Source organism: Lynx canadensis, chromosome E1 (assembly GCF_007474595.2).
Source record: "Lynx canadensis isolate LIC74 chromosome E1, mLynCan4.pri.v2, whole genome shotgun sequence".
NCBI classification, from domain to species: domain Eukaryota; kingdom Metazoa; phylum Chordata; class Mammalia; order Carnivora; family Felidae; genus Lynx; species Lynx canadensis.
The window spans coordinates 49,284,828-49,312,715 of NC_044316.2; the positions used below are offsets into that span (position 1 = coordinate 49,284,828).

A 27,888-nucleotide genomic window follows, 5' to 3' on the forward strand; every position below is an offset into this window, starting at 1 on the left:
CAACTTTAAGCTAAGATAGTGAATCTCTACCACCGCCATCCACCGTCACCGCCATCCACCGTCTAGAAAAGATGGCTTTTTTTTTTTTTTTTTCTCCTTGAACAGTTTGCCAGGACCCTGGCGTTATTTCAAATGATCTTGCTCTCCTACGTGCCTTGGTCACCCACTTTCAATAACTGGACCACATCCCAAATCAACTTCAGACCCCCTAATCTTTGCCCTGTCTACCACGTTTTATTTTTTCAGCTTCCTTGCTCTACTATCCTTATTCCGTGATTTGGAGTTGGTGACCCTCCAACCCACCGACCCAACCCCTTTCTCACTGTCCACAAACCTCCTAATTTCCTTAACTGCGTCATTCCCTGGTCTGTTGTTACAATTCCTCCTTATACAGAACTGCTGCTCCTTTATCCTTCTCTTTGTTGGACTCACGCGGCAAAACGCTAACCCTGATTGAATCCAATGCCGAGGAGGAGGCTATGATAAAACAACAACAACAAACCAACAACAACAACAACAAAGCCATCAACTTTGCTGACTTCACGTGAAAAGTAGGGCAAGGAGTCTTTGAGTACTTCCTGTCAGTGCTACTGACTACTTTCTGAAATGATTGCTTACTATTCTCATTCAACTACTTTTCCATCTCCCTGTTATTCTTTCTAGCAAAACCAGAAGTCGCTGTCTCTGGGCCCTGTACCCCTTCCTCATTTCACATTATCGACTAAGCTTCCTCTTGTTGGGTTTTGTGTTCAACCTCCGTTGAGTTCTATCTTGTTAATATCACCAATGGCTTCCATGTAGTCAAATCCAGCGGTCTCTTCTCGGTTGTCAACTTTTAAGACCTCTGTGTTAATGGCTGAATCACTCCCTCCTTCCTGAAACATTCTTTATTGCCATCTGGCACACAACCCAGTGTACGGATGCTTTTAGTGTTTAAGGAGGGTTTCTGAGAAGAGATTCTGGCACACAACGGTCCCCCATTTTTTCTCCTACCTCATGGGCTCCTTCTCAACCTGACTTGCTGACTCTTCCTCTTCCCAATCTTTAAATTTTGGAGTTCAAGGCCAATCCCTTGGCCCAGTTTTTATACTGACTCAGGAGGTTATATAATCTGGCCCCATGGCTTTAGATATCACTTATATGCTAATGAATCTCAGTAACCACATGCTGAATTTCAGACTCCAACATCCTACCGGCTACATATTTCCCACCGCATGCCTATTAGGAAGCTTAAACCTAATATGTCTAAAATGAACAGAAAAAGCACATCTCATTAGCCTCCCACTGGGGTCATTTTTTCCCACGACAGAGGGTTATCATGAGACTTATAACATTCCACTACTGTGGAGTTGCCTTTGACCTTCATGAACCAAGGCAGAACTTCCTTATTGACTAACATGACCCTTGCCTATGATAAGAGAATGATCTCTCCAAAGACAGAGGCTTCAAGTATTGTACAGATAAGGACTCCACCTACATTTTTACCATATTCTAAGCTATCTCCAACGGCCACGCATTTCATGACCCTGTGGCAGGTGTGAAATTACTTACCTCGGAGAAAATGAATAGAGAGCCAATCAGTGTGAAAGGTGGTATTAATATGGTGCAGAGAAATAGCCCCAGAAATCCATATTCATTCAGATCCGTAGCAACTATCGAGAAGATGGTGATCTAAAAAATAAAGTGCAGCCTAATTTCACTAACGTGAAAGAATCTGAATTCTAGGACGTTTTCCGAGAGAGTGAGAATTCATCTCACGAAGGTTCCCATTTTCAACTTTTGCCTCCTAAGGCCATACTGCCACCATGTTTGCTTTCTTTTTTTTCTTTGTGACACAAGACTGTGTCACAATTCTGTATTGGAGTGACTGACATTTGTAAGACACAACAGGGCTTCTCAAGTTCAACGCGTGCGCACATCAGCTTGGAATCCTTGCTGAAATTCGGATTCTGACAAAAGGGCTATTTCTTACACATTACTCTGGATTTTTTTTTCCATTTCACAGCAGGTCATAGACACCTGTTTGGGTTTAGGCACACCAGCTATTCCATCTTCATAGCTGCACAGTATTTCCTTGACTGGATGTGCAAGGATTCAACGGTTTTGCCTTCAGAAAGTGTGTTGTTTCCATGTCTCTGCCCCTGTAAATGATGGTCTACACAAACCCTTGTAGATCGACACTCACCGTCTTCAAGGAAACGTTCTGAGATTCTGAGAAGTGTAAATGCAGGTTAACATTTATGTGAATTCGAATTTTCAACAGTTACTAACAGATAATTTTTCAAAACGATGGTGACGCTCTATTTGCTTATAAACCATGAATCCGTGTGTATTTTATGCCTCCTCACTGACGCAGGGTGCTATAATTAATTCCTGCAGGTGTCTTTGTTTTATTGCTGATATTAAGCAAACAGCTGTATAAGCTTACTATGGTTTTTGGTTTTAGTTTTATTTTTAGTAATTTGTCCTTCCAGTGTTTATACTTTTTACTGGGCATTTTTAAAGGAATTGTATGGTGTTTTCTTAATTCATGCAGTTTTCCTCTGTTGGTTTGATAGCTGCTCATGCTGAACCATCATCACAATCTGAAATAAATCACTGGCCTGCTTTCCCTCTTCTTTTAACTTCCTTCTGGGTTTTCTTTGTCATGTTTTTGTTTAGGGAACTGTCCTTGATTCTCCAGGCTAATTTGATTTTTTTTTTTTTTTTTGGCTCTTTCTTAGGATTTGTTACTAAAGTTCTGCTCACTTTATAAAAGGAACTATTACACTTTGTGGATTTTTAAAATATAAATATGTTATAACCATGATTCCCAAAGCTACGCAATCTTCATGGATGTTTAACAGAATTCAGTGGTCCCGACCAGTGCTTTTGTAGCATTTCTTATTTTCTTAAGTTCTTTATTTTAGCTTATTTCTTGGTTGGATTAATTTCATCCTTAAACGGTTCATCTTTCTTCCACCAGCTTTATTGAGATATTATTGACATATAACATTGGGTAAGTTTAAGATGTACAATGGGATGATTTGACACACATATATATTGTGAAATGATTACCAAAATAAGGTTGGTTACCACATCCCGAACTTCACACAGTTACCGTTTTGTTGTGACAATGAGCAGATTTAAGAGCTACTCTCTTAGCAACTTTCAAGTAAATGGTACAGCCTTGTTAACTATAATCATCATGCTTAAATTAGATCCCCAGAATTTACTCATCCGATAACGAAATTTGTACCCTTTGACCAATATCTCCCTATTTCCCTCACCCACAGCCCCTGGTAACCACCATTCATTTCTCTGTTTCTATGAGGTTGGTTTTTTAGGTTCCAGATATATGTGAAATCATACAGTATTTGTCTCTTCCTGTCTGACTTATTTCACTTAGCCTAATCTCCCCAAGGTTAATCCTGCAAGTAGCAAGATTATTATGGCTGAATAATATTCCATGGTATGTATATACTACATTTTCTGTAGCTATTCGTCTGTCAGTGGATAATTAGGTTGTTTCCACGTCTTGGCTATTGTGACTAAGGCTACAATACACATGGGGTGCACGTATCTCTAAGAGGTAGTGATTTCATTTCTTTCGAATAAATACCCAGAAGCAGAATTGCTGGATCATATAGTACTTCTATTTTTTTTTTTTAATTTCTGAGGAAACTCCATACTGGTTTCCACAGCGGCTGCACCAATTTACATTCCCAGTAGCAGTGTAAAGGGTTCTCTTTTCTCCCTATCCTTGCCAGCATTTCTTATCTCTTCTCTTTTTGATGATAGCCTTTTTAACAGGTGGGAGGTGATGGCTCAGTGTGGTTTTGACTTGCATTTCCCTGATGATTAGTCACATTAAGCTTATTTTCACGTACCTGTTAGCTATTTGGATGTGTTCTTTAGAAAAATGTCTATGTCCCTTACCCATTTTAAAATCAGATGATGACGGCGATGCTTACTTCGCTATTGAGTTATATAGGTTCCTTACGTAGCTCGGATATTAACCCCTTACTAGATCTATGGCTTGTAAATATTTCCCCCATTCCATACATTGCCCTATCATTTTGTTGATTGTTTGGTTTTCTGTGCAGGAGCTTTTTTAGTTTGATATTCTCCCCCCCCCCCCCCCCGCCCCCCGTGGATTTTGCCTTTAAGACATATATTCTTAAAATGATTTAAAAATGATTTAAAAATAAAATAACGTGTACTGAATGCGTACTTACAATTAAGAAGAAAAATGACCAGACGCCACTATTTTTCCTCCCATTGCGAAAAATGAATGAAATCACATATGTCAAGAAAACCAGGGAAGAGACATACCCAATACTACACAAGATCTGAAAACAGAAATATTAAGGTTGGATAAGGTAACTGCTATCCAGGAAAGTATTCATCCTTAAGCCTCACCTTTCCAAACCATGCTATAGGAAAGGTAACGTGAAGTTCTTTAGTTTAAGATTAATCATGTTACGGCATTCATGAAATGCGGTCTAATAAAAGTATGTCATAATTTTTACCACTTACCTGAACTAACAGGTTTTGAATTACAAATACAATCTCATCTGGGCTGAACACATAATCCATTATTTGCATGAGAAGGAGGATTAAGAAGTAGAGTGAAATATCCACCAGTGCCTGGCCAAACCAGTAGGCAGAAGGGTAGAGGCCTGAAATCCGGAGCTGGGAGTGAGCTTTGCTCTGGTAAAGGAAAGGAGGCATCATCAAAACTGCTCAACAGTTGAGAAATTGCAAATACGTGGTCACAAAATCATTCACTTTTGTCCTGTGTCCCTTTCGTATATCACACCGATTTAGTAAATGACACGGTCACTTGCCATACTCCTCTGTCAGGGGGATCAGTGGTGCTCCGGACCGTACGGTGACGTCACCGTCCAAGAGAGAAATGCACTCACATAACCAGCTCACGCTCCACCACCGAACGACTGGGCATTGCCTCAGTGAGAAAATTCCTGCTCTTTTCTTTGCAATGCTACTCTTCCTTTTGCGAGGACACAAATTGTACACAGATTCAAAAGATGTAGGTTTACAATTTCCTGTAAGACTCTTAAAATTTATGCTGGATGTGAACAGTCCATTTATAACTGGCATTTTATTTTAGGTCCAAGGAATGTTCTTCTAACAAGTCAATTTCATTACACGCTCTTTAGGTTGGCATAAGAAGACGTCTGCTAAAATTAATAACATAAAAATGGCCTTGATTTATTGCCTTGAAGTAAACCACATCTTTCGTTATTACATAGGAAAACGAGGAAGTTGATTTTGATATTGTGACCCACTATAAGCTAGATTGTTGCAGTGACTGTCTTAACACAAGGCTTAAAATGTTACTTGAATGTTCCTAACAGTGAAGCACGAAAGTAATAAAAAATTTTAAATCTAAAATTGAGTCTATGTAAAGACATTCGTTAGGAAAACAGTTGGAATGGAGACAAATATTCTGGAAAGGGGAATGTACCCAGAAAAAAAGCAGGAGAGAGAATAATAGCGAGGGTGTGTTAGAGAGCTGGACGTTTTCTGTTCGTTGATGTGTTTGCTTACTGAGCACACCATGTGCCTGACTTTGTGTTGGTCATGGGGTTCTTGGGGAGTTTGAGTTGCAGTGAGGAAGGGGGATAAAAGCAACATGCAAATAAATGTAGCAAAAGCTACATAATCAAAATTGTTCACATTAAAATTTAAGAAGTGGGGTGCCTGAGTGGCTCAGTCGGTTGAGCGTCTGACTCTTGATTTCGACTCAGGTCATGATCCCAGGTTCATGGGATGGAGCCCTGCATTGGGTTCCGCACTGGGCACGGAACCTGCTTTGGATTCTCAATCTTTCTCTCTCTCTTTCCCTGCCCCTCTCCCGCTCTCTCTCAAATATAAGATAAAATAAAATAAAATAAAATAAAATAAAATAAAATAAAATAAAATAAAATAAAATTTAAGAAGTAAAATTAAAAGTGTTAAGATAAGGATCACGTGAGAGCCTTTAGGAGGGAGATGAATTGGGGGCACCTGCGGGGCTCAGTTGGCTAAGTGTCTGACTTCGGTTCAGGTCATGATCTCACAGTTCGAGAGTTCGAGCCCCGCGTCGGGCTCTGTGATGACAGCTCAGAGCCTGGAGCCTGCCTTGGATTCTGTGTCTCCCTCTCTCTCTGCCCCTTTCCCACTCACGCTCCATCTGTCTAAAAAATAAGCATTCAAAAATTTTTTTAAAAAAGAAGGGAGGTGAATTGTAATTAGTGTATCTGTCAGAGAGGGTTCTCTTGAGAAGGACCCGAGTTAGGATCTAAGCAGTGAGTGGGAGTGATACAGGTGACTGGTAGGGAGCATGGCAGGCAGAGAGAATAGGACAGAAGACTTGCGCGGGTACAGGTGATGCTCTCGGGAAACTGGAGAGAAGCCAATAGGCTAGACATAGTCACCAGGGCGACAGTGGTGTCATCTCAAAATGGAGAGAGACAGCCGGGTCCAGACCATGCATGGCTTTTCAAGCTAGGCAGCAAGGGTTTCATTCTTACCCTTCGGTTTGGCAAGAAACCACAGAGGGGACTTAGGCAGGTAATCAACGTGGCCAGATGTGTGTTTTTAACTAATTGCTCTGTCACACGGTGTGGAGAGTGGATACGAAGACTAATGAGGATCCACACACAGTGAACAGCGGGAGGCTGATGTGCTCGTTCAGGAGAGAGGTGTTAGTGGCTCTGACTAGGGTGTTGAAGGAGAGGGTGGGGGGAACGTGGAAAGATTCTAAACATATTTCAGAAGCAAATTCCGTGACATCGCCATTGGCCGGCTGTGGAGGTTAAGGAGAAAGCCGTATCAATACCATGGGACTGCCAATTAAATTTGAATTTTAGATGAATATCTTAAAAAAAAAATGTTTAGTACAAGTATGTTCCAACGGAATGAAGCTCGAATGAACCTTTAAAGGGGCCATCTTTTCCAACAATAAGGCAAAGTGCTGTGCTGAGTTGGTTAGGACTTTGAGTAACTTGGTGACGTTTCTGAAAGTGAAAACCATCCCTGAGTGGGGCATTGTGATGATGTCGGAAGGTTGTGGTCATCCATAACAAGCTCAGTGATGAACCAGATGAAGGCTGCCATTCCCTGTTAGCTGATGGTACCTCCCAAGCTTCCTGAAGTCCCAAATTTGTTTAAGAGAAGTAACCTTTGCTTCATATTTGTCAACCTTTTCTTTTTTTTTTTTAATTTTTTTTTAACGTTTTATTTATTTTTGAGACAGGGCGAGACAGAGCATGAATGGGGGGGGGGGCAGAGAGAGGGAGACACAGAATCTGAAACAGGCTCCAGGCTCTGAGCTGTCAGCACAGAGCCTGACGCGGGGCTCGAACTCACGGACCGCGAGATCGTGACCTGAGCCGAAGTCGGCCGCTTAACCGACTGAGCCACCCAGGCGCCCCTTGTCAACCTTTTCTTAAAATGCCTGGCGATGCATTGTTGCAAGCACACAAACTGGGCTCCCCACCTCCGTGTTAATGCAACGATCATAGTGGAGAAGGGGTCTGTGAGTAACAGGAACACATAAGGACTTTGTTCACTCTTCTTACTTTATAGTCGCTGATGCTGCTCATTGCAATGTAAGGAGTAAAACAGGCTGCGACAGGGATCCAGAAGAAGGCGTTACTCAGGTACTCGTGGTCATAAGACACGTGCTCCTGAAATCGTGCAGAACACATGAGCCAATGGCGGTTGGATGTATGGTTCGTCTGTACTTCACTAAATCATTCAAATAAGTGGATTGGTCGACCCCCCCAGAGCACTTCCCAAGGTCCCATTTGCAACTTCTCACCCACACTCTTTCAATCCCGTGGTGCAGGAACCTGGGCGTTTGGAACATATACCCTGCTTTACTGGGGAAGAAGCAAACTCCACGGAGTTGTACCCATTGGCTAAGGTCCCACAGTTGATAACTCGTGAGGCAGGCACAAAGCCTCTGTGCCTCTGACCTCATCATGATGGCAACATTTAGCCGATGTTTTAATAGACAACAGAGTGGGTGTGCTTTCAGTGGAAGAGCTATCTCGCTACGCTCAGCAACCGGGGCCAAATCAGTTCAGTCCAACATTTACTAAGAATCGTTCCTTTAGCGCAACGAGGTGTGGAAGTGGCAAGTTCAAGTGCCTTCAGGGACCTGGCAGATATAAATTTCTTTTGCTAAATAGGTGGTGGGGCTGGGAGAAGAATGGTCAGCACACCCCTACGTACGGGCAGAGAATTTAAACAATTAAAAATCCTATGCAGGGTAAGGAGGGCCTTGCGCTTTGCTAGAAGCCTTAGTTTAATATGGGATTAGTTGTCTCACTACACAGCACGTCATCTGAGGTCAGGTATCATGTGTTACTTCCCTCTCCTCTTAGCCCCTCCTAAACCTCAGTGCCCTTCTGAGCACATAAAAACTGCCCAAGATGCTTATGCAGAGATTCAGCCCCGGACACGGTAGAGAAGACACCAAGGACCCATTTCATATCTTTCCCTGTGGTCACCCTTGTAGATTTTCCAGATCTGGGAGATCTTTGGGAATGGAGAAATCGCAATTAGTCTAAACAGCCAGCCTCCTTCTTCACAACTTGGTTTGTAAACGACATGCTATGTCCATGTTAGATCATACCCCACCAAAGTCAGAGTTTTGTAGGGGCTCAGCCTGGAGGGATCCCCAGGGACACCGGACGTCACTGGGTCATTTGGTCAGTTGAGGACACGCAGGAGTGGCTGGTTAAGAACGCTCGGGAACGTCGAGCTCTGTGCTTTAGATCCAAGGGGGATGGGCTTGCAGAACTGTAGGAGAATGCCAGAAGCTGGGTGGGGAAATCAGCAGGGGATGCCCAAAGAGAATTTATCAACCATGAACTCGAGGTCAGCTGGGCTTCACTACTTTGTAGTTAAGACATCTTTGTAAAGGCAGGAACTCAGGGCGGGTTATCTGTTCATTCTTGGGAGTGCTCTATTCTTGGCTATCCAGATTATTCACCAGCCTCTTCAAACATAATAGCCAAGGACACATATCATCACTTCTTTATGTGGCAGTTTTCTTAGATGTGTAATATAATAACGATAACACTGTCCATCGTAAAAGTCTTATTAGGACATCGGAATATGATACTACATGTAAATCACACGGTAAATGTTCTAAGTATCTGAGGTTAACTTGGAGCCTCCTGTTGTGGGGAATAAGTTTAGGAATTCTCTGAGCCCCACGTGGATGGGTTCACAAGGCATAAAGAATTACAAAGCCACAGGACGCTCACACCCAAGTTTGGGTAAACAAGATTAAGTAAATAGGTGTCGAGAGGGCGGGGCAAAGACCCCAATGCAAGGGTATATGAGGCAAAGAAGATTAGGGATTCTGGACGGATACACCCCGCAATTTAGTACCATAGCAGAAAGCTGCTTTCACTGGAAGGAAGGACCAAATCAGGTAAACAGGTAAATAGGGCTATTGGCTCTGCCTGGTGAAGCAGCCCAGAGCTAATTAGCAAAAGAAAGGTACCTTGTTGACCCTGAGGTTACCTGCTTTATCTGTCTTATCCCCTAGGCTGGCTAAGATAAACAGACATGGCGCCTCCTGTCTGCTGTTAACAACCATCTGCCCGGCGGTGGCAGGATTTTGTTTTGTATTGACCCAAACCCCTAACACCGTGTATCTTCCAAACCCCCTTTCCCTCACACCCACCAGTTAGTGTTCACAGATTTATTGCCTCTTTGTGCCCGTCCATCACCATGTTTGTAAACATGATCCTAATAAAAATGAAGCAAGGCCCCTTAATCGGGGCTCTTGTCTTCTCCTGGACATTAGCCAGCTCTCGTATTCTAATCCTGCATCCCGCTTTCTTGTCTAGCAAGACAAGAAATTCTAGACCCAAAGTCTATGACATCCTGTGAACAGGGAGACAGCTGTTTCTGCTCAAGAGATTTCAGGAGGAAAGACTCTTGTGATGTGGTTGGAGAAAACGATGCCATAAAGTGCTTATGAGGAACGTGGGGCAGCCCTCATCACACCCCAAATCTCTATAGCTCTCCAACAGCGTGCAAGAGGCACTCAACAGTCCTTAGAGCTCTTTCTGAAGAGGCACAGGTTACAGCAGGGGCGGAAGTTGTTAAACTACCCGCATGATGGGCACATCAAACAATGAACAAGGGAAACCGGAGAGAGCTTGGCAGTGAGGACATCTCGGCAGCGGCTGAAGGGAAATTCTGCTCGGCAACATCGAGCGCATCTTTATCTACAGAAGGGACGGGGGTCAAAGCCAAGCACTACCGGAGACAATCACACAGGTCACCAAGGCTGTGGTGACAACATATGTAGAAGGTACCAGTGGCAAATGCAGCTAGAGAAGGAAGCGATGTCTCCACGGCACCATTTCTTTCTGTCTTAATCTCTCCATCCTTCCTCGTGGCTTCCAGAGCCAGCAACATTTTACTCAGAAGGGAGCAGAAAGAGGGGCTGGGGCAGGGCGTCCAGAGCAAGATCATCTCTCTCCTTTCTACTCCAAGATGTTAAGCGATAAAAGGGGAAAATAAACGCCAAAGTCCACCGCAGCTCACCCACGCCAGTCCACATCCATTAGGTCAACAAAGTGACCCCGTGGTGTTTGAACTGGAAAGCACATTGAAGCTTTGGCCTGCACTGGAATCGTTCTTAATAATAAAGAGTGACCTGGAAACTACAGAGTATTCCCAAGGTATCATATCAAGAAGGTGAAGGGAGATTCAACATGGCGGGGTATTAGATCCGCACACCCTCCCCCACTGTGGAGATTCTGACTCAGGATGTCAGCAGACCTGGAAAATTGTATTTTATTTTTTTAAATTTTTATTTATTCTTTATAAGTTTATTTATTCATTTTGAGAGAGAGAGAGAGAGAGAGAGCATGCACAAGCAGGGGAGAAGCAAAGAGAGAGGGAGAGAGAGAATCCCCATGGTGACGGTGCAGAGCCTGATGTGGGGCTCGAACTCACCAACTGTGAGATCCTGACCTGAGCTGAAATCAAGAGCTGGACGCTTAACTGACTGAGCCACCAGGCGCCCCCAAGGAGATTATATTTTACACAAGAACTGCTCCTAGTTTTAATTCAGCCTGGCCTCTGATCTAGTCAAAGCTGAACGTTCTTTAATGGAAACTTGGTGCACTCCCCAGAAAAATAATATTAAGAGTAGTTGTGTTAATAAGCACAATTTACTGAGTGCCTGTGGTTTTCTATGTTTATGTGCTTATTATTGGTCTTTACAATAACTCGGTCAACTGAACCTGCTGCTTGCATTGCCTTATTTACTTCTCAAGAAAACTTGTGATGAAATTTTTATCTGGATTTTTCTGTGGATTGCTGACCCAAAGCCTATGGAAGTCGAGTTGTTACAAAGTCCACAGAGTCTGGCCTTTAAGACTGGCTGTTTCAATGAAGTCCCATTACCACAGATGTGACAGGTGGTGACAGATCTAAGAGGAGAGGCCGTCATTTCCTTCTCCCAATTAATTATATTTTCTGCTGTTCCATTGACTCTGAGCCACCCAATTCAGGTTGCAATGTTACATAATCATTGCTAGATAGTGTGTGTCTGCATATATGTGTGTGTATGCATGAACGCAGAAACGTAAACTATACGTATTTGAAACGTACATGCATTCAGGGTGCCTGGGTGGCTCAGTCGGTTAAGCGTCCGACTTTGGCTCAGGTCATGGTCTCACGGTTCGTGAGTTCGAGCCCCGCATCGGGCTCTGTGCTGAGAGCTCGGAGCCTGGAGCCTGCTTCAGATTCTGTGTCTCCCTCTCTCTCTGCCCCTCCCCTGCTTGTGCACGTGTGTGCGCTCTCTCTCTCTCTCTCTCAAGAATAACTAAAACACTAAAAAAAAAAAAAAAAAAAAAAAATTAAAACATACACGTATTCAAGGACAAATTCACAAAAATTAACATGATATTGGGGCACGTGGGTGGCTCAGTTGGGTAAGCATCTGACTCTGATTTTGGCTCACGTCATGATCTCTGATTGTGAGATTGCGTTCCCTGTGCTGACAGCTGAGAGCCTGCTTGGGGTTCTCTCTCTCTCTCTCTCTCTCTCTCTCTCTCTCTCTCTCCTCTGCCCCACCCCTGCTCATGCTTGCTGTCTCTCTCTCTCTCCCTCTGAAAATCAATAAATAAACATTATAAAAACAGACAAACAAACAAACATATTATGTCAGCATTTCAAGGGTCTTCTTGAAAACTTCTTAGGGCTCAAGGTAAATGAGATAATATTATACTTACTTCAAAATAAGTACTTCTGTCGGTCTGAATGCGCTCTGAAGAATTAAAAATCCCAAGGAGCCCATTGCTGATGATATCCATGAGGACAGGAAAGCAGTTCAGCCTTTTGGTGTTACATGCTATTGAGAATCTGTGACCCTACAATATAACAAACATGCATTCTAAGTCCTCAGGAAGCAAACACAAAATTTAACGAAGGGATATGGTAGAAAATCATTTGACGTATTGACAACACGAGAAAGCCAAGGCACCGGAAGTGATTAATGTCACCATTCCTCATATTATCTGATTAATTCCTGATACACCACGAGGGGCATCTTTGCTCTCTACTGGCCACGGAATCAGCCAGGTGGCTGTTGATGCCTAAATTCTCACAACACAAAATCCCTCCGGTGATTTTTAGCAACGTCACCATAAAAGTCCACAGAGCAGCGTGTCTTTAACATGACATTAGGCTTTCTTTCCAAATGCGACACATTCTTTTTATAAACTACGAACGTGTGAATACTTGGAGGTAGAAGGCAAGTGGTTATCGTAACGAAAGTGTAGGTTTTCACAACTACGGTTCCTGCAGTGGCAACGTCGCATGTAAAATCTCTTTAAAAAAAAATTTTTTTTTTCAACGTTTATTTATTTTTGGGACAGAGAGAGACAGAGCATGAACGGGGGAGGGGCAGAGAGAGAGGGAGACACAGAATCGGAAACAGGCTCCAGGCTCTGAGCCATCAGCCCAGAGCCCGACGCGGGGCTCGAACTCCCGGACCGCGAGATCGTGACCTGGCTGAAGGCGGACGCTTAACCGACTGCGCCACCCAGGCGCCCCTAAAATCTCTTTTAAAATGACATTTTGAAATCATTTCACCGAGTATGTCAGTCAAGCCATATGCTGTATACCTTAAACTGATACAGTGCTATATAACAAGCATATCTTAATAAAACTGGGGGAAAACATAAGGTAAAAAAAAAAGTTACATCTGTATCTGTATCTATCTTTAAAAAAAACATAGGACATATATATACATATACATAATATAATTACTTCTCCCCCAGATAAAAAGAATATACAAGGGGCGCGTGGGTCGCTCAGTCAGTTGAGCATCCAACTTCAGCTCGGGTCATGATCTCTCAGTTCATGAGTTCGAGCCCAACATCAGGTTCTCTGCTATCAGTGCAGGGGGAGGGGGGGTCCGCTTTGGGTCCTCTGTTCCCCTCTCTCTGCCCCTCCCCCACTTGTATGCACACACACTCTCTCTCTCAAAAATATACACACATTTTTTAAAAATCCGGCAAAAAAAAAAAAGTAAGTAAATTATTATTTGGGCATGCAGTTTTGCAATCATAAATAAATTATGTGACTCTCATCTTATCTAATTACTTAAAGCAATGTTTATTTATATTAAGAATGCCATTTTTTAAAAATTGTTTTTCTGAGCACACTGGTAACTAACTTGATTAAGACGTACTAAGGACTAGTTTGATCGGAGGTAATTTCTACTAAATATGTTTTTAAGTTTATTTGTTATTTATTTTGAGAGAGACAGGGAGAGTGAATGGGAGAGGGGCAGACAGAGAGAGAGGGGGACAGAGGATCCGAAGCAGGCTTTGTATTGACAGCAGAGAGCCTTATGCGGGGCTCAAATTCATGAGCTCTGAGATCACGACCTGAGCCCAAGTCTGACACTTAACCGACTGAGCCAGCCAGGCGCCCTGAAGGTAATTTTTAACTTTATTATTGGCATGGAAATTGTTTCTGAAAATTAACTCTGACAAGTTGCCAATGGGCAAGCTTCGTGAGACTTACGTGCCGTGATTTATACATATAACATTGTCTTTTCGTCTTTTTTCATTTGTTTACTACAAGGATCTCTCCCCAAACTCCCATGGGGTCTAGGCAGATAATACACATAAGTGAAGTCGTGTGGAGAAAGAGTAACAGACGAATGAAGTCCAAGTCTAAACTGGGCAACTGTTTCGCAATTCCGAATGCAGATTGCCAGAATTAGCACATGAAGGGTTTTTTCAAGAGTAGCCAGAAATTTCAACTAAAAAAAATTTTTTTAATGGTTATTTAGTTTTGAGAGAGAGAGAGAAAGAGACAGAGAGAGAGCACAAGCAGGGGAGGGACAGAGAGAGAGGGAGACGCAGAATCCGAAGCAGGCTCCAGGCTCTGAGCTGTCAGCACAGAGCCCGATGTGGGGCTTGAACTCACAAACGGTGAGATCATGACCTGAGCTGAAGTCGGACGCTTAACTGACTGAGCCACCCAGGCGCCCCACAGGAAGTTCAATTTTTATATGAAATACACCAATCTTAAATATTGCCAAATAAGGCGGTCCGTCTCAAACTTTAATGAGCATGCTAATCCCCTGCAGATTTTATTAACGTGCAGATACCCAGTAGGTGTGGAGTGGGGTCTCAGAGTCTGCATTTCTAACCAGCTCTTAAGTGATCCGCTGATGCTGATTCATGAACCACAAGTTGCAGGAAACTAAGGCATTTTTTTTTTTTTAATATCAGATAGTTGAGCATAAATACTTATCTGAAGATTTGACCCATTTGTGTAGAGTTCAGCAGGTAAGACTTGAGCTTTTTTCCCATAAAAATATACAAAAGCCTATTGTAAAAAATTGAGCACTGATTTTTTTTTTTTTGGTAACAAAACTGAAGTTCATAATAGATATTAATCAGATTTATTATTAGAGGATTCATCAAAATGACATTTGAGTTGAAATCCAATTGAGAATACAATTAATGATTCGAATGGAACACAGTAGATAAGATTTAAACTCATTATTAATAATAGTGCATACAATTTAATAAAGAATGAAATCAAATAGCATTTCATTATATGTTGCTGTGTAAATAATTATAGTACAGCTTCTCCTCTAAAAATAAGAGATATCCCACCTGTTTGTGTTAAATCGGCCTTGTATGTCAGTTGTTAGGTGTTATTCCGATGGCATTCATCCCCCATCTTTGGTGAGATCAGAGCCCAACATACCTTGTCGTCACCTGACACAGTGATAGCACCATTGTATGATGGCTCGTTCGGGCCATTTCTAGTTCCAAAGGCATCCACTTCCAAAGCTATGTTCTGTTGCCTCAGTGAACGTACAAAGTTATCAATGCTCGACCCTACCATGAAGGTAAAAATCAAACGAAGCAAAAGTGAAGTCAAACAATGGTCAAGTAATATTTAAAAAAAAAACAACGCAAAACAAGACTAAACTAAATGGTGTCACCCAAAGCCTACCATGATGACCATCTAAGGATTTCCTTAGAAAGGCAGAACTGATGTTGTGATACCCAAATCCATTCTCATATCGAAAGTATGACAAGATTACTTTACCTATAGTCTAGCTATTGACATAGAATTTCTGTTCATGTAGAAATACTACTCAAAATTAACATCATAATCCTTAAAGATCTTCTGTGTTCTTAGAAATTTAGAACAGATTTTTTCCCCCAGACCCCAAGAATGCATAACACTTAAAACATGTTATGGAAAGACTTCAAAGATCAGTCAGTGACCTACCAACCACCCTTTTTGTTGCTTGATGTGATACACTTTAGGATTTAAGTAACCTCGCAAAACGTGTTTCTAAAAGAAACTCCCCAGTCTTGAGTTTTTCACTTTTTATTTATTTATTTATTTATTTATTTAAAAAAAAATTTTTTTTTTTCAACGTTTATTTATTTTTGGGACAGAGAGAGACAGAGCATGAACGGGCGACAGGCAGAGAGAGAGGGAGACACAGAATCGGAAACAGGCTCCAGGCTCTGAGCCATCAGCCCAGAGCCCGACGCGGGGCTCAAACTCACGGACCGCGAGATCGTGACCTGGCTGATGTCGGACGCTTAACCGACTGCGCCACCCAGGCGCCCCAAGTTTTTCACTTTTTAAATTAATTTCTTGTTTGGCCTCATATGTGTTTTCTAAAACATACAAGACTTTATTTTTCCCCTCATGGTTTATGCTGCCCGGGGAATCCTTCAACAGGAGCGACGCGGAAAAGTTACATTTGAGCCTCATGTTTACCTGTTTTATTGATGACCAGTAGGGGGGTCAGAGGGACTTGGGGTGGTTGTCCTGGGGAGAGGAAGTACATATTCGGAGCCAGTCCCCAAGAATAACTCTTTTGATATAACTCATAGAATAGATGTTCCAAAAGCTGAGGGCAAAAGCTGATGCCAAAAAGCAACAATCTATATGGAGGAGAACGCAGAAGAAAAAAATTCACCTATAGCGACTTTTGTAGACTTTTCAGTTTGAGTAGATAATGGGTATGATAATAGAAATACATTATAGACACTAACCAAACAAATGAATCATGCTTCCCACCTCCTCCCCGTTTCTTCTTTCTAAAATGAAATGGCTTCTACATATTTATGCTTGGTCTTTCTCTCTCTCTAAATGCCTACCCCCAGCCTCCCCCGCTTTTGGAAATGTCATTCAAGCTCATGATGTTGGCTGAGTAGGACTCTTATTTTTGAGAGAGACCTCAAGAGATGGAGGGGCAGAGAGAGGGGGACAGAGGATCTGAAGTGGGCTCGTTGATGGTGAAGAGTTCCATGGGGAGCTCGAACTCAAGAACCGTGAGATCACAACCCGAGCCAAAGTTTGACATTCAAGTGACTGAGTCACCCAGGCGCCCCTGGCTGAGTAGGACTCTTAAATCTCTCTCCAGTTCCCACTTCTTCCCTCTGTTTCCCTCTTGCATTTCTCCCTTTTTCTGGACCACCGTTGCTGGCAAATCACTAACGCCCAGGCCTATCACTACACTCTGAACTTTTTCCCCCTCCTGTTCCCAATTACAACATTTTCTCATAAACCCAAGTTCCAAGGACCAATCATTTTCCGCTCATTTGTCTCTGGTAAAGTCCCTTTTCTGAATGGTTGAAAATGTCTATCGTTAAAAAAAAAAAAAAAAAAAAAAAATGTCTATCATATCGTCATTATTACATGCCTAGAAACATTTTCTCTTCCCCTTTTCGAGTCTGGACCTTAATTATCTCCTTCCTGACCTCTTTCAATATTGTCCTCAATGACTGTTTTTCTTGTCTCCAGAGTCTTCTATTTCCAAACCATTTTGTGCTGTTGCCCAATTAGGTTTCCTGGCAACCTGTGCTAATGATGTCAATCACCTTTCCAAATAAAAACTAAAATGTCGGTATTTCCTCATTATTCACAAAGCCCAGCTCTTCAGCTGTATGTAATATAGCATCAAAGTTATTTTTACTTTTCCGTGTACTTTATGTTGTAATTCACTTAACTCGATACCAATCGACCTTTTGACCTTTCAGGTGGCTCCAGACTCAGTACTGCCCCCTCTGCCTGGATTTCCATCCTTCTTTCTTTCCTTAACTAACCGTTACGTTTTCCTACACCAAATTCAATTTCTCCCCCGTAGAAAATTGTTCTTTTCCGATGCTCATATTGGAGCATAATCTTTCTCATACTGAACACTCTGCTTGCCGATATTGCCTAATCTTGTAGCGTGGTTTTTAGTGTATGTCTAATCACCCCCCAGAGCCAAATCTCACGCCTGATTTATTTTGATAAGTGTGGCAGATATGCAAACATAGCGTGTTAGACAGAGGCGCTAACAAATGTTTTTTTCTCTGAATGAGTCCCGCCTGGAGAGTAGGGTTTTTGCAAGGACGCATTACTCAGCGAAGAGCCCGAAGCTATAGGGAAATCAAGCGGGTTCCAGACAGCAGCATGAAGCTGGGGCGAAGACACAGGCTGGCACAGGGCTCCTTGGGTCAAGAGGCAAGTCTGGGGGATGGGACCTACGTGCTAACTGCCACGCTTCTGAAACACTATTTCAACCCTTTGGGGAGAGCAGGTTCTGTGTGAAATTAACAGAAACCCCCCAAGCGGTTAACTGGTTTAATTACATACCCACCAAAGCAATTAGAAATCACTTTCTGTGTTGCGAAAGACCGTAAGCAAGGGCTCAGAGCACGGACCAAACATATCTGAAACCCTCAGGTACTCACATGGTCAACAGAGTTTTTTTTTCACTCTTTAACTTCAGGAGGCGAACTTTTGCTATGGCACAGAGCTGCTGCCTCCAGAGAGCCACGCCACTGATTAATTTCTTTGTCTCGTTAAAGGAGGACAACGCTTGCTCTAGCTCAACAAGGCTCCCGGTGTCTTTTGTCCCAGGACTTTGTAACTCTCCCCAAATTCCAGTGTCTATAAAACACAAAATCAGGAATTTATGCTGCGTCAGCTTAGATGCGCTTTACTTATGTGTTTCTATGACGGTATCTTTTCACCAAACGGTGTCAGAGTAGAAATCTTGGGCAAAGATGTGAATAACCTAATTCATGGCATTTCTAGAGCAACTTAAAAAAAATTTTTTTTTAATGTTTATTTACTTTTGAGAGAGAAAGAGAGAGAAAGAGACACAGAGTGTGAGTAAAGGGGGGGCAGAGAGAGAGAGAGGGGGACACAGAATCCGAAGCAGGCTCCAGGCTCTGAACTGTCAGCACAGAGCCTGACGTGGGGCTTGAACCCACAAACTGCGAGATCGTACCCTGAGCCAAAGCCCCACGCTTAATGGACTGAGACACCCAGGCACCCCTAGAGCAACTATTAAAGGAAACAAAGCAAAATAAGTAAGTAAATAAATAAGGTATAATACAAGAAGAAAAACTAATGACATAATAAAAGAAATCTTGTATTTTATTTAAAAAAAATTTCTTTTTGTAATCTTTAATTATTTTTGAGGGAGAGACAGAATGGGAGTGGGGGAGGAACAGAGAGAGAGGGAGACACGGAATCCAAAGCAGGCTCCAGGCTCTGAGCTGTCAGCACAAAGCTGGACATGGGGCTCAAACTCACGAACAGTGAGATCATGACCTAAGCTGAAGTCGGATGCTTAACTGAGCTACCCAGGCACCCCTTGTATTTTCTTTTAAAAAAGCTTTAAAGGACTTCGTTCATTCTAAGGAAATCAATGAAAAGAAATCCATATTTAGCCTAGAAAAATCTACTCATTGCAAAAAGATAAGCTATTTAGTATTTCTGACTGAGGTGGAAAAGCTGGTATATACAGAACCCTCTCCAGTCACCGCCCCCCCAGCCCCAAAAATACGAAATTGGTAGAGACAATACTTTTTTTAGTAGTCATGATTGAAAATTAAAAACCGGGGCGCCTGGGTGGCGCAGTCGGTTAAGCGTCCGACTTCAGCCAGGTCACGATCTCGCGGTCCGTGAGTTCGAGCCCCGCGTCAGGCTCTGGGCTGATGGCTCGGAGCCTGGAGCCTGTTTCCGATTCTGTGTCTCCCTCTCTCTCTGCCTCTCGCCCGTTCATACTCTGTCTCTCTCTGTCCCAAAAATAAATAAACGTTGAAAAAAAAATTAAAAAAAAAAAAAAAAGAAAATTAAAAACCAAAGTGACCTCTTTTGGAAGACAAGCCTAGAGCAACTGATCTACTCTAGACTTTTAGAAAGCAATAATATATGTCTATTAAAAGTTAAGTATAACCATAAGTATATAACTTCAAAAGTGGATACAAGGGAAAAAGAGGTGTTTTTTTAAGTTTATTTATTTATTTTGACAGAGAGAGAGAGTAGGGGGCAGAGAGAGAGGGAGACAGAGAATCCCAAGTAGGCTCTGAGCTCATAGCAGAGCTCAAACACATGAACCGTGAGATCATGACCTGAGCTGAAGTCTAAAGTCAGATGTTTAACTGACTGAGCCACCCAGGCATCCTGATTTTGTTTTTTAAGTTTATTTATTTTTGAGAGAGAGAGAGAGAGAGCATGCATGTGGGAGGAAAGAGAGCATACATGTGGGAGGAGAGGAGGGGCAGAGAGAGAGGGAGAGAGAGAGAATCCCAAGCAGGCTCCATGCTGTCAGCCTGGAGCCCACGCAGGGCTTGATCTCATAACCATGAGATCGTGACCTGAGCTGAAATCAAGAGTCTGAGGCTTCACCGACTGAGCCCCCCCAAGAGTCCCCGAGAAAGAGGTAATTTTAAAAACCTGCTCAATCAATTAAAACATAGAAAATGAAAAAAATAAAAGAAGCTAGTAAAGAGTACGCCAAGTAGGATGACACATAAACCGGAAATAAGGAATTGCCTTAGATTAAGTAGAGACGACTTTCCAAGGAATGACGATTATTCTGACAGCAAACCTTTCAACAGCAACGATGGAACCTGAAGACGTTGGAATAATATCCTCAAATTGATACGAGAAAAGTAACTGTCAACATACAATTCTAATTTTCTTTTCTCTGTGGCACTTATATTACATACTTATTGTCTCCTCCATGAAGATCTAGTCTTGTGCCTTGCTATACCCTTAGTAAGACATGTGGTACAAAATCAGGAATTCAAGAATGGGGGCCAGCATGGAGGGAAGAAGGAGACAGAAGAGATACCTCTCTTCTCTGCTTTAAGTTTACCCAAGACCAGACTGAATCAGAGCAGCTCCAAAAGCATATAACCTCATCATTCAAAGTGTATTTTCAAGATAGGGTAGTCTACAGAAAGATAAAATTAAAGCTTCTTTTTGTTTTGCTTTTTTACCTGATTCACCAATAGCTGATTTCCCTTCTAATTTCAAGAATACCTCATTCAACGTTGTCATGGAAACACCATAATCCTCAATGCCCTGATTAGAGCATCTATCAAGATCCCTGTAAAGATCTAAAAGTAAGCACAAAAATACATCAAAAGAACATAATGTGAAATGAGATTGGTAATAGCTGTATTCTTCAACAATAGAAAACGTGTGATAGGCCAACAGCATTCATAAGAAACAAAGCTATGGTACAGACATTCCCTTATTTCTAAAATAACCTAAACTACAATGTGTTTCTGAGTCTTGAGTATAAAATTGTAAACATCTATGTTTCATTAGAAAACTACATATGCAGTGTTCCTTAAAACAATATTATGTTTTGTTTACTCTCTTTTTTAAAAAATTAATTCTGTTTGATTATGGGGAGTTTAATAAATGGACTGAATGCTTGTGTCCCTCCCACAGATCCATATGGTGAAACCCTACCCTCCAGTGTGATGGTATTAGGAGGTGTATAATCATAAATGAGATTAGTGTCTTTGAAAGAGTCACAAGAAAGCTGGCTTCCCCTCCCTGCTCCCTGCCATGTGGGAATACAAGGTGAAGTCAGTACTTTGCAACCCCCCAGAGGTATCTCATTGAACCCAACTGTACTGGAACCCAAATCTGACACCTCCCAGCCTACAGAGCTCTGAAAAATAAGTGTCTGTTGTTTGTTTGTAAGCCACCCAGTCTATGGTATGTGTTACAACAGCCTGAACTAAGGCAGGAAATGTTCAATCTTAAAACCCCATTAATTCAGGAATATTATCCCCAAAGCTGAGAGAGGAATGCTGTTAGGAATAACTGGTAGGCAGTTTAATAACACATGCAAAAGAACTAATGTTTATAGAAATAATTAGGTGCTATGCAATCATCCTTAGTTTAAAAATATATATAAATTAAAGGGAAAACAATGTATATAAGTTTGCATTCACTCTCTCTCTCTTTTCCAGCGTCTGACCATGATATGAAGATTACACAGAGTTCTCAAAGAAGGTAGGTCTTTTTAGGGATTTTGAAGGTTACTTTTTTTTTTTTTTAAAGATACTGGGAATAATTTTTGGGTAGTTCAGGAAGGTTGGAAGTAGAATAAAAGATAATTCAGATATTGGGAGAAATGAAAGGTTTCTATCTTAACGGTGTGTTAGATAAATGAAAACTACAGATGTAGTCATGATTTCCAATGAGTTCTAAGGGTTGGTTCTTTTTCAGCCTTTTTCTAAATTGTGCACCCCTCCTTTGAAATGCATTTAAAACATAATCATGGAACGCTTGGGTTCATGGGTTTCATAAAGATTTCTGTTTTCACAAGCATACGTGTATCCAAGACGTGGTGCATGCGTCCAAGAGTACAGTTACGTCACTGATTCTAAGATAAATACGTTTCATCTTTTCTCAACATATTTGAAATGAGCATGCATCAGGAAATGCTGGCGTGTCATTTTATTTATTTATTTAAATTTATTCTCAGGTTAACTAACATACAGTGTAGTCTTGGCTTCAGGACTGGATTCCCATGATTCATCACTTACATATATAACACCAACTGCTCATCCCAACAAGTGCCCTCCTCAATGCCCATCTCCTGTATACGCCATTCCTCCACCCCCTACCGCCATCAACCCTCAGTTTGTTCTCTGTATTTAAGAGTCTCTTATGGTTTGCCTCCTTCTCTGTTTTCATCTTATTTTTCCTTCCCTTCCCCTATGGTCATCTGTGGCAGCATTGTTTCCTTCCGTGTCTTTCTGGGTAGCACCTCCTACAGCTGAAGCTGTCTTAGATGCTGTGAACTTAGATGCTGTTCCACGTCAGGTGTTTTTCCAGGTGCTGTGTTTATATTTAATATTTTAATAATCGATTTAAGTATATTAATCATTTAATCCTCATAACCGAGGAACTACAAAGCTCATACTATCATTATCCCCTTTTTACAAATAAGGAAACTGAGGTACAGAAGAGTGATATAACCTGTCCAGGATAACAGAGCTAGGAACAGCCTTGCTGCGATTTGAATCTCCCCAGTCTGGCTCTAGAATTCCAGCTTTCAACCACTGCACTCCACTGTCTGATGCTATATTTCTATATTAGCCATGATTATCAATGCAGGCGTATTGATTCAAGCAGGTAGCAATGAGCCAGTAGCCTCCATTAAAAGTTGGCAAATTCCTTGAAGTCCAAGTACACACATATTCATGGTTACACTTAAAAAAAAAATGCAATCTACCTCAAAACTCTTGGCAAATGAAAGCATATTGGGAGACCAGGTAGAAAAGTGGGAACAGCAATGAGCTTCCGGGCTTTTGTACTTGCCTCAAAGTGGTGAATTTAGAATGTTTGGCAACACACAAGTGGATCGTCATTACTATTCAGCTTCTGAGATTACAACATTATGTCACGATGTTGATCATAAAACCATCTATCTGCATTTGGCATGCTATTCCTTTAGTCCCCGTTCAGTACTCTGCCCTCTTTTCACAGACCTCTCCTTGTCCAGACCACACTCTCTCATTCATTCCTGAAACAAATGTCCTGAATATTCCTAATTTTACCTTGATGTTGTCCTGCACCCCTTAACTGCACATATTTCCACTTGAAACATATTGAGTATCTTTGGGCTCAGTTTACTAATAAGTATTCTGGGGATATCGGGGCTAATATTAGCAGGGACTTTGGGGGATATTAAATGATTAATGCACAGTTCCATGCACTTAGCAAGCATAAAGATGTCAGCCATCATTCTTAATGCCGCTGTTATTGTTAGTAACATCATTAAAAACCATTCCGTGGTGTCTACGTTCTGTTACCTGGAAATTTGTTTGTCCTTTCCAAGGGCAAAATATATACGAGCTTTTCTTCACTCTGTGCTGTTAATTTGGCCTCAGGGATGTGCTGCTTAACAAGTGATGTTATCCTGTCCGGATCGCACATTTCATTCAGGTGCAAACTGACATTTAAAAAGAGTGTGTTAAAGCCATTTTTACCCACTACCATCTCTACAAACAATTGTAGTATGTTTGTCACTTCCTTAATATTTATGAGACAAAAATATACATGTAGCTAGGATCATGGAATAAGCAAGACTTAAAAATATGTAGTCCAGACAGAGTCCACAATGATATAGTCCAAACTGTATAATCTAGAGGCACTGGTGTAGGGATAATAACTCAAGGGTTATTCTTTGGAGGCAAGAGATGTATCAGCTAGATGTCGGCGGGGGTGAAGTGGAAGAAATGCCCGATTTGGTCTCCATCTATCCACAAGCTCAGTTTTGAATTTTCCCTTTGCAATAAAAGGGTTTTGCAAAAACCACGAACATGGTGAAAACAAAGACAGAGGGGGTATGGTACAGTCATTAAGAACATGTTCCTATGTCCCACTGATATACATTCCAGAACTCAGGCTTAATGTCTTCCAGCATCAAGTTTCCAAATTTCCATCAAAATTCCATTCAGTTTTCCAATAGTCAGTTCTCAAAGAATCTCAAAAGACAGAATAAAATAAAGCATGCGTGTGATCATACCAAACCTTGCACCAAGTAAACCCTCAATAGATGTTATCTAATTTTTTTTTTTTTTTTTGGTCCAAAACTTACTCAAGTCAAAGGTGATCTGCCTTTGTGGTGAGAACATATAAAGTTCTTTATGACTCATTGGATTTTACATATTAAAAAAATTTTTTTTAATGTTTTATTTATTTTTGAGAGAGAGAGAGAGAGAAACAGTGCGAGCGAGGGAGGGCCAGAGAGAGACACAGAATCCGAAGCAGGCTCCAGGCTCTGAGCTGTCAGCACAGAACCCGACATGGGGCTCGAACCCATGAACCTTGAGATCATGACCCAAGCTGAAGTCAGATGCTTATGGGACTAAGCCACCCAGGCGCCCCATCATTGGATTTTAGAAACACCATTTTTAGTCACACCCATTGAAATTTCCTGAGGCTATCAAATGGTGAGGGCATCACAGTTGACTTTGATGACATAAGCCTGAAAAATCCATTTTAATTAAACCTATTCTGTGTTTACAAGGCCCTTATGTGATATGCTATCCAGGATCCCAAACAGAAAGAATACAGTACATTCCCTAGAGGAGTTAGGAACATAACAGTAATATAAAGCACCAAATTATAGAAGAAGTGAGTGAGGGAAGTTGAGCTAAGTCAGTTAAGCACTTGGCACCTTGTCAAGTATTCATTCATTCAATATTTTTAGTCTTAATTGCAATGTGGGTATTATTACCACTATTACATCAATGAAATTACTGAGGATCAAAGAAGTTAAGTAAATTGTCTAAGGCAACAATTCAAAATAGTGTTTTCAGGGTTCCAGAAAAGAGAATACTTATTAAGGAGAAAATATTCAGAAAAGACCTTCAAGATTGAGGGGCACCTGGGTGGCTCACTCGGTTAAGCATCCAACTCCATTTGGGCTTAGGTCATGATCTCGTAGTTCATGAGTTCAGGCCCTGCATCGGGCTCCTTACGCTGACAGTGCAAAGCCTGCTTGGGATTCTTTCTCTCCCTCACTCTGCTCCTCCTGTAAGTGCTCTCTCTCTCTCTCTCTAAGTAAATAAATAAAAGAATGGATAAGATGTGAACTTGGTTAAAATGGGTCGCAAGAGGACATGTCAAACAGACATCCCACTTTAAGCGGAGAGAAGACAACAAAACCATGGAACATACTTAGAAAACAGCGAGTGATTCATTTTATTTTTTTTTTTTTAAGTAGGCTTCGTGCCCAGCATGGAGCCCAATGCGGGGCTTGAACTCAGAACCTCGAGATCAAGACTTGAGCTGAGATCAAGAGTTGGACACTTAACTGACTGAGCCATCCAGGTGCCCCACAAGTGGTTCATTTTAGTTGGAAAGTACTGATTCCGTTGGATCATACTAAGCAATCATGATGGAATGATAGATTTGAACAGGTTAAACACTCAGACTAAATAATGGAGGGAATTTAACCACATTTAACCACTGAGGATGAAGTGACTTAAATTATGTTTTAAGAAATATTAATTTTTTTAGTGGGAAGTATAGGAAGAGCTTCATGCCACACCTAGAATCTTGGTCCAAAGATTCTGCCACTTATAAATGATGTGAGACTGGGCAGGTTATTAAAACTCTCTGACATGTCAGAGGCTAATAATACCATCTTCTTACAGTTATCTGAGGGATTAAATATGATTATATGAATATTCCATACACCAATTATCTTAGCAAGAATGCAGAATACAGCCAACATGGAATAAGTGATAGACATTACTAAATAAGCATACTAATTATTATCAGGAAGAGAAGGAGATAGAAATGAATGAGGGAGAGGATGAAGTCAAGGAGAACAGAGAGGAGACTACTCAGATTGTCACAGTGAACAAAAGTAAGCATTGGAAAAATGATAAGGAAGGCCTGGAATGTCACTAAATTTCTCTTTGCAAGTGATAAGTTGTGAAAACACTTTCCAAAAATTTTGTTTAAACTTAGCTCACTCATCCTTATATCCGTGTCTACGATCTTACCTGTTGCTTCATTCTTGCTAAGAAAGGTCAGTTGTGGGGTCATTCTAACACAGCTCTCTTGAAATGGTCTTCATAATTTTGTAGCCTTTTCTAACCTACCGATACCGAGATCTCCTGTCCCCGACACGTTCCAACGTGTCCCCAACAACACAGGCTGTACCTTAAATGGTAGCCGATGCCCCATTTTTTCTTCAGGAACAGGGAAGAGCCTGCACACTTCAGCCTCCCGTTGGATATAAATACCTTCCTGTCTAAGCAGAAAATAAAAACAAGAAATTGCATTACAAGGTAATTCTCTCATTGTTTATCAAAGAACAGATCCATCCATAAATAGTGTATTTTAGGAGCATGATCCACTCAGGTACTTGCATTCTAATTCTAGTCATAGGTAAGCCAGTTTCTTTATCCTCCAGGAACTAAAATGATACATTAGTTTATTCTCTAATCTCTCTAGAAAAGTTATCACATGATGAGAGGCTCTGTTTCAAGCCACCTGACATTCCTACTGAATAAAACAGAAGATATTTTTAAGAGCATGCTATATATTTACAACCGATGAGTTATTTTGCAACAGGATCAGAATCTATCTATGGGACAAGGTGCATGGAGATGTAGATGCTCAGAAGGGTGACAGCAAGTCTCCTGTCTTGGTTCATGACAGTCACACGCAAGGCAGTTGTGTTGGAATTTATCTACACATACCGTACCCATCCTCCCTAATTTCTCACTAAGATACATGAAAGAAAACCAAGAACCACCATGAAATGACATGAATGGAACTTAAGGGCATTAGGCTAAGTGAAATAAGTCAGAGACAGAAAAAGAAAAATACCATATGATCTCACTTATATGGGGAATCTGAAAAAAAAAAAAAAAAAAAAAAAGAATTACCAGCCAGGATGTCAGCCTCATCCATAAACTGGGTACTGAAGAGAATGACTCTATCGGATTTCCTCTCTTTTAGAAGGTTCCATACGCGGTGCCTTGACAAAGGATCTGATCCGGCAGTTGGCTCGTCCAATAGTAAAACCTGCACCATAGAGAAATGTAAATCATTTTCCCCTTTCAGGCAACATTTTTTTAAAAAAGAATAGACGTGTAAATGTATTTGGGAGAAATACCTTAGTCCGTAATTTTCCATTTGAACAGTTCTCTTGCATTTATCATTTGCAAATTCAGTCCAATTGAATACAATAGTTCCAGACTCCTCAATCTCATTCACCAGTAGTTTTGGCCCCACTTACCTGAGGGTTTCCTAAAATGGCAATCCCAAAAGTTAGTTTCCTTTTTTGTCCACCACTTAAATTTTGAGCAAGAATGTTTTGAATATTTTCCATCTCCAAGTCCCTTAAAACTTGTTGTACCTAATGAGAGAGAGAGAGAGAAAGAGAAAGAAAGAAAGAAAGAAAGAAAGAAAGAAAGAAAGAAAGAAAGAAAGAAAGAAACAAGAGTAAGAAAGAAGGAAGGAAGAAACAAAACAAAGAAAGAAAGAAAGAAAGAAAGAAAGAAAGAAAGAGAAAGAAGGAAGAAAGAA

At 41.3% G+C, this 27,888-nt stretch overlaps 1 protein-coding gene across 3 annotated transcripts in view; it reads right to left on the bottom strand.

Moving 5' to 3' along the window:
* Window positions 1–27,888, bottom strand: part of ABCA9 (ATP binding cassette subfamily A member 9) — a 63,362-nt gene that overhangs the window by 13,376 nt on the left and 22,098 nt on the right. For all 3 annotated transcript variants that reach the window (XM_030296421.1, XM_030296420.1, XM_030296423.1), the window contains exons 14-26: window positions 27,599–27,718; window positions 27,246–27,384; window positions 26,515–26,605; window positions 23,649–23,788; window positions 20,808–20,927; window positions 18,264–18,462; window positions 16,300–16,466; window positions 15,262–15,395; window positions 12,261–12,398; window positions 7,569–7,676; window positions 4,519–4,692; window positions 4,218–4,331; window positions 1,552–1,671 (exon numbers count right to left, since the gene is read on the bottom strand). In XM_030296421.1, coding sequence (XP_030152281.1) covers window positions 1,552–1,671; window positions 4,218–4,331; window positions 4,519–4,692; window positions 7,569–7,676; window positions 12,261–12,398; window positions 15,262–15,395; window positions 16,300–16,466; window positions 18,264–18,462; window positions 20,808–20,927; window positions 23,649–23,788; window positions 26,515–26,605; window positions 27,246–27,384; window positions 27,599–27,718 — 1,764 coding nt within the window. The remainder of the gene's footprint in view (window positions 1–1,551; window positions 1,672–4,217; window positions 4,332–4,518; window positions 4,693–7,568; window positions 7,677–12,260; window positions 12,399–15,261; window positions 15,396–16,299; window positions 16,467–18,263; window positions 18,463–20,807; window positions 20,928–23,648; window positions 23,789–26,514; window positions 26,606–27,245; window positions 27,385–27,598; window positions 27,719–27,888) is intronic.